This window comes from Castanea sativa, chromosome 2 (assembly GCF_040712315.1).
Source record: "Castanea sativa cultivar Marrone di Chiusa Pesio chromosome 2, ASM4071231v1".
Lineage (NCBI taxonomy): Eukaryota > Viridiplantae > Streptophyta > Magnoliopsida > Fagales > Fagaceae > Castanea > Castanea sativa.
Window position 1 is genome coordinate 39,305,243 of NC_134014.1, and position 10,268 is coordinate 39,315,510.

The 10,268-nt window shown below is 36.9% G+C and overlaps 2 protein-coding genes across 2 annotated transcripts; both read left to right on the top strand.

The window, feature by feature from the left end:
- Positions 1–439: 439 nt before the first annotated feature.
- On the top strand, positions 440–3,573 carry LOC142626294 (uncharacterized). Its single transcript, XM_075800106.1, has 4 exons — positions 440–736; positions 1,365–1,839; positions 2,200–2,372; positions 2,471–3,573. Exons 1-4 carry the CDS (start codon positions 674–676, stop codon positions 3,308–3,310), a joined length of 1,551 nt encoding a protein of 516 aa, XP_075656221.1. The 5' UTR covers positions 440–673; the 3' UTR covers positions 3,311–3,573.
- Positions 3,574–6,822: 3,249 nt separating this feature from the next.
- On the top strand, positions 6,823–7,611 carry LOC142625320 (uncharacterized protein At4g02000-like). The gene has a single exon (XM_075798998.1). The coding sequence runs from the start codon at positions 6,823–6,825 to the stop codon at positions 7,609–7,611; it is 789 nt and encodes a 262-aa protein (XP_075655113.1).
- Positions 7,612–10,268: the final 2,657 nt, after the last annotated feature.

A 10,268-nucleotide genomic window follows, 5' to 3' on the forward strand; every position in this document is an offset into this window, starting at 1 on the left:
GAGCGACTGCTCTATCTTCTTTTGTTGTCTTTTTGAGCCCATTGCTAGTGGTGGGTAGTATTTTAGTCTATGATAAGGCAAATATATTTTATAACAGATTTTTTTTTTTTTTTTTTTTGAGAATGTTATAACAGACTTGTTAATTCTTAAGTTTATGCATTTATCATGGTTTACCCCAAAAAAAAATTACTTTAAAATGTACTCCTAAAATATGCACTAATAAACCATTTTTAAAAAACTTTTTAAATGCATAATATCATCGTGACCATAATTTTTTTTTTAATTAAAAAAAGCACACATTTAAATGGGTAGCGTACATACACTGGCGTTTCTACAGGCGTCACGCCTGAACAACAGCAATCGACGGCGCACTTCTTTGCAGCCTTTCAGTCTTTTCTCTCTCAGTCTCTCTCACTGTGTGCGCTTTAAATATTTGTAATTGGTTGAAACAAACAGAGGACAGGTCTGCAACTAAACAATAGTAACAGGTATCTGGAAAAGCTGTAAAAAATTGCGTCACATTCTCTGGGTTTGAGAGAAGACATAAACCTCTTTTTCCATCTCTTTCATGTTTCATCTATTGAGTGTCTAAATTCTAAAGCACTGGCTTTACTCTTTCACGCCAAAAAAAAAGAGGAAATTTTTTTGAGCATTTGTCAACTATCTTTGTGTTATGAAGAAGGATCAAACACTTGCTTCCTTAAGGGGTCAAGAACCTGAGACAGATGAGCCCTTTGTAAGAAACACTTCTCTTTTTTCCTTTCCTGAAAAGGGTTTGTCTTTATAATGTTATTTAACCCCAGATTATGCTAAACCCTTTCTTCTCTTGTATTATCTATCAAATGTTTTTCATTTTAAAACTGAATGTTTCATTCACCTTAGTGGGTTTCAAATTTCAATGTCCTTTTGTTTTATTTCACACTGCATTTTGGTATTCAGCAATATAATATGCCCAACAAAATCCATAGGAATGTTGCCTCTCAAGGGTTATTTCATCCTTCTTAATTGATAATGGTACACAGCATGGTATATGTTTGTTATCACATTTATGAGTATGATTATTTTATAGACGAACAAATCATCTCTGTGGAATAGATTTTTCATTTTTCTTGTTCTGTTCTTTGTGTGCGTGTGTATGGTAATTTCATTCTTCTTCCTTTGTGTGTGTTTATATCGTAATTCCATTCTTAAGAAGTGCATTAATATTTTTCTTACATTTTGTACTATAAAAAGATGCTTCATGCTTATATCTTTCTGTTGCTGGATAATGCTTTTGGATACATTTATGGAGATACTCATTAAACAGGAATTATGAGTTAAAATCGATTCTTATAGTCTATTAAAATGATTCTGATCATGAACAGACCAAGGAAGACCAAAGCCAACCCAATGCAGCACTCTCAACAAAGATTAGCATAAGTGGTAGCCCCTCGCATGACAATGCACCTTCCCTAAACCAGCAGCATCTACCAGCTGTTTTACATTGGCCATGCCCAGATCAACATGCTGTGGATCCAACTCAATCACCCTCACCTATCATGCAGAGCCAAGGGCAGCAATTACCACATCCTCAACAAAATCCTGCTAGCAAACTGGCCCAGTATGGACAGCCACCACAGTTTGTTCAACCAACAGCACCATTTTGCATGCTACAGCGACCCGTTTACCCATTATCCGCAGCGAATGCGCCCACTACTTTTCAGCTGTTCACTCCCCTTGGTACAACTGATTTTGGCTGGCAAGCTCCTGGTGCTATAGGAGGAGGAACTTCATCAAGTAACCAACCACAAATTTCTAACTTCTGTTACCCTGTAGGGTACACGTATCCTGCTTTTCCAGGTAAGTGTGCAATTTTAGTAATTTTCTTGTGCTATATGTTGTAATGCATTTTGTTGGGTATATTATCATCTTGAATCCGATACCTGATTTGTGTAAACTATAATTTTATTTTGTAAATTGCAAGTATAAATGGACCTTGATTCATTGATCTTATGAAGATGTTGAACAATTCAGGAATCATTTCCTATATGCAGAACACATGTTCTTCTTGTTGAATTTCTCCAGCTTTAAAACTTTGGAATTTCAATATTAGTAAATAATTGTCAAGGACTTACAAAAAGGAAAATAGCAATAGAGTTCTTTCACTGCTATATAAATGTAATTTGAGTCATGTAACAGTACAGATTATCCTGTTTACAGGTACTTGGGATCCCTCACATTTTTGGGGTCAGGCACAGCAATCACAATCTCCTTGCACTTACAATGTCTCAGGAGCATATGGCTACAATTCTTTACCACAATCTTTTCAAAGAGGAATCATCAGGCCTGAGGCAAAACTTCCTCAAAAGCATCAGAAACTTTGGGATGCTCAAGTATGAGCTCTTTTCTTCAATTCATATAATGTTAGTATTGTCTCGTAAATTTTCTCATTATGCATAAATAAGCTGGATTTTCTGTTGTGAGGTTGCAGTCAGCAGAGAATGTTCAGCTATGGAATGTAATTAATCGCTTGCAAGCAGAAATAGTCGACTACAAGAACCGATTAATAAGACTTGAAATAGAAGTCTCATCTTTGAAACCAAATGTGGGAGAGCCCATTGCCCAAGTTATTGGTACTTGTTCAGCTGGGCAACCATCAAAGAGAGGGAAACCAAAGAAACGATCAGCCAATGCATTACCTTCTCTTGGCGAGTCTCATCCCAGAACTAGAGCTAGAATTTCTCCACCATGTACAACTCAACCTGAGAGTAAATCACATATTTTTGAGAAAGTTATCCTTTATAAGGTGGAAGACAAAGATAAAGCATCTCACTCGGCCACCATGGAGCCAGAAAACAATGAAAATATCTCAAATATTGTAACAACTCACACAATTGACGACATGGATATCAAAATAAACAATCTAATGATGCCTGCGTTCCACAATCAAGTTCATCAGGAATTTGCTGGAGTCCAAATAGGTGGATTTGGCCTTAATTCCTCTTCAGAAATGAAAATTATTGATGGGAAAGTCCAGGACTTGAAAACTGGCAATTTGAATCTGTCTCAGCAAGCTAAGGAGATGGCCAACAAGGGTGCTTCTAAAATAAGCTCTGAAGCCTGTGGAAGACTCTCGTTAGCTACAGACTTCCATGATAGACAAGAAGGAAAGATCATTTCTGGGTGGAGTTTTGCAAATGAAGAGGATGCTTCTGAAGAGCTTGAAGATGCTGTGGTAGGATCAACTAAGGATGAAAATGAGGAAGAAATGGAAGATGATACCAGCTCAGCCGAAGAAATTGCTCAAAAACCAGATGAGGGTACATGCTAAATGGATTGTGCAGTAGAAAATAGCCCTAAAGGCCTCCCTCCACATGAAAACTGGTGATAGTTTCCACTCTTTTGCATTGTTTTCTAGATTGACAATAGATTTTGGTTTATAAATCTCTGGTCCATTGGGTCAACTGCTTTCTTTTTACAGAAAGGTTTGCCCAAAATTTTGTCAGGGAGCATGATGATTTAGCCATGCCGAACTTAATAGAATTAGATATCAAACTGGATATGGTAATACATATTTAATTCAATTTTGTTGCTCGAATTCCTTATTGTCTTCCATTCTCTTGTTTATGAAAATCTTAAAATAACACAATAAACAAGAATTTAGGTGAAACGCTTAGAGAAGTAAAAGATGAAAATTAAAACGCATTGCTTCACCTATAAGGAGTGCATACGGTCAGATGAAGCACGTAATCATTTGAACTTCACTTAATTCCATCGCATCAGCGAACAAGTGGCACTTAATCCTTTCCCCTGAGAGAAGGGATGGAGCAGGCTCCTGAGATACTTAACTAGTATGCAGTGAAACTCTTCAAATTTGTCATATATCTATTTTTTTAGTGTGAATTTTAAAAATCTAACCGTTGAATTTTATATTCTTTATGTTCTTAACATGCATATCAAATTTCATTCAAAACGGATATTGTGTACTATTCGATCAAAAAACTTATTTTTTATACACAATTTTAGATCACAAAAGCTTGAAATTTTAACATTTCATGATAACATAGCAATTGAGTTAGTGTGGGTGTGTGTTTCAAACACTTTTATTATTATTTATTTTCTAGCTGTTAGGAATTTATGAGTAAAATAGCTGTGGGCAATTATGAGAAAAATAACCGTTGGACAATAATGGATAATATAGCCTTTGGACTTTTATAGATTATTAGTTACCAATAACTGTAAGTTATTATTGTCATGAATAACCTATATAATATCCATCATCACACTCTTCCCTATAAGTTTTTTTACTACTCTATATTTAGATATACACAATCCTATTATATGTCTCTTCCACATATTTTTCTACAATTTATATTTGTTCTAAGGAAATGCAATAGAGGGTTGTTCTTGAACCTTCGTGAGTGGAAGTGTGTTCATCACGAAGGTTAACGCTATAGTTTAATCTTGGAGGGTTGTTTGGCCAAGAGAACCAGTCGCACCGAGTTTTACTCCGAGTGACACGAATCAACTTTTAAGGACAACGCTTTCGTAGCGTGATTCTATAGCATTGTGAGATTGTTCTAAACTCTTTTATTTTATGTTCTTGCTAATTATTTGAGATATTATTTATGTATCAAAACTTGTTTATTCACTAAAATATTTCTAACAAATTGATCTTTGATCTTTTTAAAATTTTGCAAGCATGAAGAATATAATAAGAATATGCAATCCAACGATTATATTTTCAAAATTCATACTTAGAGTGCGTTTGGGAAGTGATGAAAGCTTAAGCTTATTAGAGTTTTTACCTTATTCTTGGTACTATTCATAGATCTCATTGCATTTTTTTGTATTATTCATGGGTCACATTGTATTATTCAACTAGTTTTTAGTTTTTTCTATAATATTTTCAGTAAAAAGTTTTTAGTTTAGCTAAATAAAGTATCTCTCCAAATTAGTTTAAAGAGAAACTTTGTTTGCATGAGAGAGGCATTGTATGCAACTTTTACCCAAGATACCACCTCTTCTACGAGGCCTTAAGCAGCAACCTCAGGCATGGTAGATGGGTGAATTGTACCATTTAACTAATCAAAATAGGGTCATTTGGCCGTTTTTTTATTAGAATGGATTGAAATTGACAACAATTAATTTTTTTTTTGATAAGTTAAAATTGACAACAATTAATTATAATACAATTGTGGTAATAAGTGGGGTAGAGAGGATTTGAATCTTGGTTATCTTTCGGAAGGAGATCATATTATGCCACTGTTCTTGGTAGTATTCAAATCTATGAGATATGTGATCTGTTTTTACTTTTCTTTATCTAGAAGCATATTATTATTAGCTAATTCATTACAGAAATGAGTAAGTATTAGTTATATTTTCTCACCCTCAACTATTATTGATTCCTTGTAATCAATAGTAGTTGAGGGTGAGATAATATAACTAATGCTTACTCAATTTCTGCAATGAATTAGCTGAAATTGAGTAAGCATTAGTTGAATTATCTCACCCTTAACTACTATTGATTACTTGGAAATATTCTCTATCTTCGTTGTTTCTGATTTCAACTCCATAGTAAGGAAGCTAGACATTGTAATATTGTTTTTTGGTAATTTAAATTCTAGGTAAATTGAGGATGGGATAATTGAATGATAACTCCAAGAGATCTAAGCTTGATTAAAGACATGTTTGCTTGATTAAAGAAATGTTTTCTAATAGAATGGACAATAAATGGTGCCAATTTAATTTGGAAAAAAATTGGTTTTAGTGAAGAAAGAGGAAAAAAAAAACTACTGTAATATTTAAAAAATTATTTTGTAAGACATCTATTTCACAATATGTGTCCTACATGTTGTGAGAAAGATGTCTTATGAGATAGTCTCTGTTATGACCTTAGTGATGAATAAATTATTTGAATTTAGTTTAGTGATAGAATAAGGTTTAAAAGAGTGTGTTATGTATAGTATAACTTATTCCACCATCCCTTAAAAGTTACCATGACTTTTGAGCAGAGTTTGTGGTTTGCCTTTGTGTTAAAATCCCTTTCTCTCTCCTTTGTGTGTGTGTGTGTTTGTTGTTATAAAAGCAAATTCTTATGTTTTAGGATAGAATTAGTTCCAATATTTTAAGATTTGTTGATGAGGTTATTTTATCCTTAACTATTTATGTATGGTTAAATGCATTAATGAGAATTAATCAAAAAATTAACAAAAATGTCTATTTCCTCTCTAAGTTTAGGAGATTGGTTATCTCAAATTGGCTTAACTATCTTTTATATTCAATAAATTATCTCGGTTCACAACCTTTTATCTTATGATCCTATTGTCCCAAAAATGGTTTCAAACAGATTTGGACCCAAACTTTGTCAAAAATTTATATTTAAACATAAACAATATTTTAGTAAAACCATTCATTTGGGCTAAACTTATTAAAAGTTCAAAGTCTTGCATAGACGTTTATGGGTATTGGGCTTGAGAAGTAGTTGTCCATGAACAAAGAGTATGGAACATTTGCACAATTTTTTAACAGGTCAGAGAGTCGTTCCTAAGGCATTGTGCTTCTTTTTTATGAAGTGAGCTTCTTAATTATACTACGAACCGTCCAGAAAACATCATGCAAGAGAGCTCTCCTTTTCTCTCTTGAGAGGAAGAGGCTAAACTAGCTAGGAGTAACAAAAAAGACAAGGATGTCCATCATGCCAACTTCAATGAAAACCAAGGCCACTTCTTGGGTGCTCCCTTCGTGGGCAATGAACAGGTTCTGCTCAAGTTTTCCTTCAAAGAGAAGCTATTGGGCGACATTCCAAGGGCTTACAATCAGGCTTTTGATTTCACAGTTCAGATGGAAGCTGAACCAGAGAAAGATCAAGTAATATCGGTCCTTAGAGAAGGCTTTGCAGTAGTAACCCTCTCCCCTAAAGTTAAGCAGTGCATTCAAGCCCCCTGGTTAATATCTCTGATAGTAAAGGTCTACGGGAGAAATGTGGGCTTCTCTTTCCTCCAATCTAAGATTATGGCCTTGTGGAGACCATCTGGGAAGGTTGATTGTGTAGATTTAGGGAAGGAGTTATTTCTAATTAGATTCTCTATGAAGGAGGACTATAACGCTGTCCTAGAGAATGACCCGTGGTTTATTGGAGAACACCTCCTCTCCATTAGACCTTGGGAACCAAATTTCAGGCCATCTACAACAAGTGTCTCTTCGATAGCAGTTTGGGTAAGGCTGAATGAGCTACCTATTGAATGTTATGAAGTTGAAGTCCCTAAAGAAATTGGGAAATCAATTGGCAATGTTCTCAGGATTGATACGCACACAGCTTTGGAGTCGAGGGGTCGATATTCCAAGCTATGTGTTCAAGTTGATGTGGGAAAACCACTGATCATGACAATTATTATTGGCAATATAGAACAAATGGTGGTCTATGAGGGCATCCAAAAACTATGTTTCTGCTGTGGTCGGATTGGGCACAGAAAGGAAGCATGTCCGTATGTTATTCGGCGCACAAGGCAGACTGGTAGCATGGAGGCGGAGGGTTCAAAGATGGCAAAGGAAGTCCCACGTGATCAACATGACCCTACACACGCTAAGGTGTACCAGGCTGGCCCTGAGGAAGGACAAGAGGACTTGTAGGGACCTTTGCTGGTAGTGACACGCAGGAAGAATGGGAACAAATCCCTAAGGAGGATTGGTACTGCTAGTACGATGACGTATAGTAGGGACACCCCCCCCGATTAGGTACGTATCAACTCCACTACCTTCAAAACAGAATCTGGAAAGGAAATCATGCGAGATAGTAAAAGGAAAAACCCCATAGAGTAATCTGACATTGGGCTAAGCATGTTGGGCCAAGGGAATACCAAGTTGATGGGCCAAGGGACTTCTAACCAAAAACAAAAGAAGCTAGAGGGGCTAGGAAAATATCTCTTCTAGTTTTAGGCTAAAGGCCTTGGCCCAAAACAACCCAATAAGGGTAAAAGAGTCATTTATAAGGATAGGGCTTCTTCAGCTAATGTTGGAAGCACCGAGAAAGAAGGCAAAGAATTTGCCTCTTCCTCTCAATACCTCACTTTTAAGCTGACAAAGCATGAACTACAACTAAGCTCTTTTCCCAAATTTCAATTTTCAAGCTCCAATTTTCAAATCTTATGCCTAGCCAAGTCAAAGATGGGCAACAAACCTGGACAAATTAGTAGAGATCAGAGTGGAATCAACCCATGTTATAGGGGGAATCATGTGAAAAATCAAAGAAGTTTGGAGAGTAACTCTCTCTCCAACGGAGAAGAGTATGAGGATGGACCTCCCATTGGTGACAGAGCTAGTTTGGCAGGAGAGGAAGAACTCATGGTGGCTACCTTTGACAGATGCTCTGAGCCTAGAGGAGGAGGGGAGGGTGTTATGAAAACCCGTGACTCAGATATTCCTAACTCTGATATTCTACGTAGAGGATCTGTGGGAATCACTACAAGAGGAAAGAATGATGGAGATGGGTGTGCTTCAAAATTGGATCAAGGGAAGGGCCAGTCAGGGGTGTGGTTGAAAAGGACGGCATGGAATTTGATGGAACAAATTAAGCTTCTTCCTTTGATTGATGAATGTCCTCCCCCAATCCCTTCTTTGTCATGAATATAATTGTGTGGAATTGCAGGGGTGCTTGAAAACCCAACTTTCAGTCCCATGTTAGGGAGCTTACTCAGAATCATAATTTAGCCATTTTTGTCGTCATGGAAACCTGCATTGGAGGAGACCATGCAAAAGAAATTTCGTACAACTTATGTTTGATAAGGTGATCTATACGGATACGATTGGATATGCAGGAGGATTGTGGCTAGTTTGGAACTCGGATAGGGTGAACATAAGCCTTCTTTCCAAAATGGAGCAGGAAATTCACATAACAGTTAAGGTATATTCCTCAAACTCTACCTGGTTATTTTCTGCTGTCTATGCTAGCCCCAGATTTGCAGAACGAGCCATTTTTTGGGAAAACTTAACAGCCCTCTCAGAGTTGCGTAGCATGCCGTGGGTCATTCCAAGAGACTTTAATAAACTCTTACTGATGAGGATAAATTTGGTGGGGAAGCAGTTAGCATTAATAGGTTTCTACAATTCAAAGAATGTGTGGACAATTGTAATATGGTGGATTTGGGATTTGTGGGACCCAAGTTCACTTGGACAAACCGAAGAGATATGAATGTCCTCATCCAAGAAAGAATTGACGTTTTTTGTCAACCCAGAGTGGTGTATTAGCTTTCCTGAGGCCAAAGCTACTCACCTAACTCGCTATCACTCGGACCACTGCCCGGTACTGCTTGAACCCAGGCCAAAACCACTTCATCCACCTCTTAAGACCGTTCAAATTCCAAAGCTGCTTGTTAACAGACTTGTCCTTTCCTAGAGTCGTGTCAAAGGCTTGGTCTTGTTCCCACTAGCTTCTAGATGCAGTTGGTGCTTTCTCTAAAGAGGCTAACCACTGGAACAAAACTCAGTTTGGAAATGTGTTTGCAAAGAAAAAAAAGAATCCTTGCAAGGTTGAATGGAATTCAAAAGACCATGGCTATTAGACCATCCTCCTCCCTTTTTGACCTTGAGAGAAGATTGTATGGAGAGGTAGATGTCATTCTTGATCAGGAGAGAGATTTATGGGCTTTAAAATCTCGGGTAGCTAGATGGTACTTGGGGACCACAACGCTTCTTTCTTCCATGTCACCACGTTAGTGAGGAGGAAGAGAAACACAATTTTTGCTTTAAAAAATAATGTTGGTGAATGGATGCATGATGAAAGGGAGGTCATGGAGTTTATTAAAAAAGGGTTTGGGGATTTTTACTCTACATCTCTTCTTTGGTTTGACTATAAGAGCCAGAGCACGTCGGAATGGCAGGTTACTCTTTCGCAGACTGAGAATGATACTCTTAATTAGTCTGTGGCAGACGAGGAAATTAAAGCAGCTCTATGGTCAATGAAACCATTTAAAGTATCGGGTCCAGATGGTCTTCATGCAGGGTTCTTCCAATGGTTTTGGCATATAATGGGTAAATTAGTAGTGGATGAGATGAAGGAAATCTTCCTAAGAAAGAAAATGCCTGAGTACCTTAATAAAACTCTTATTGCAATTATTCCAAAAATTTCGAGCCCAGGAACTATTGGAAATTATAGGCCCATAAGCTTGTGCAACACAGTATATAAGATTGTCACAAAGGTAATTGTTAATCGACTAAGACCCTACTTGGACAAGCTGATCTCTCCCTTACAGATTGCATTTGTGCGAGGAAGAAAAGGTGTAAATAATGCA

Bases quoted from the DNA above. Each gene is read 5' to 3' on its own strand.
- LOC142626294 (XM_075800106.1), top strand. From the start codon at position 674: ATGAAGAAGGATCAAACACTTGCTTCCTTAAGGGGTCAAGAACCTGAG. The intron at 737-1,364 runs GTAAGAAACACT...GATCATGAACAG, and splicing joins CTGAGACAGATGAGCCCTTT to ACCAAGGAAGACCAAAGCCA. The intron at 1,840-2,199 runs GTAAGTGTGCAA...TCCTGTTTACAG, and splicing joins CACGTATCCTGCTTTTCCAG to GTACTTGGGATCCCTCACAT.
- LOC142625320 (XM_075798998.1), top strand. From the start codon at position 6,823: ATGGAAGCTGAACCAGAGAAAGATCAAGTAATATCGGTCCTTAGAGAA.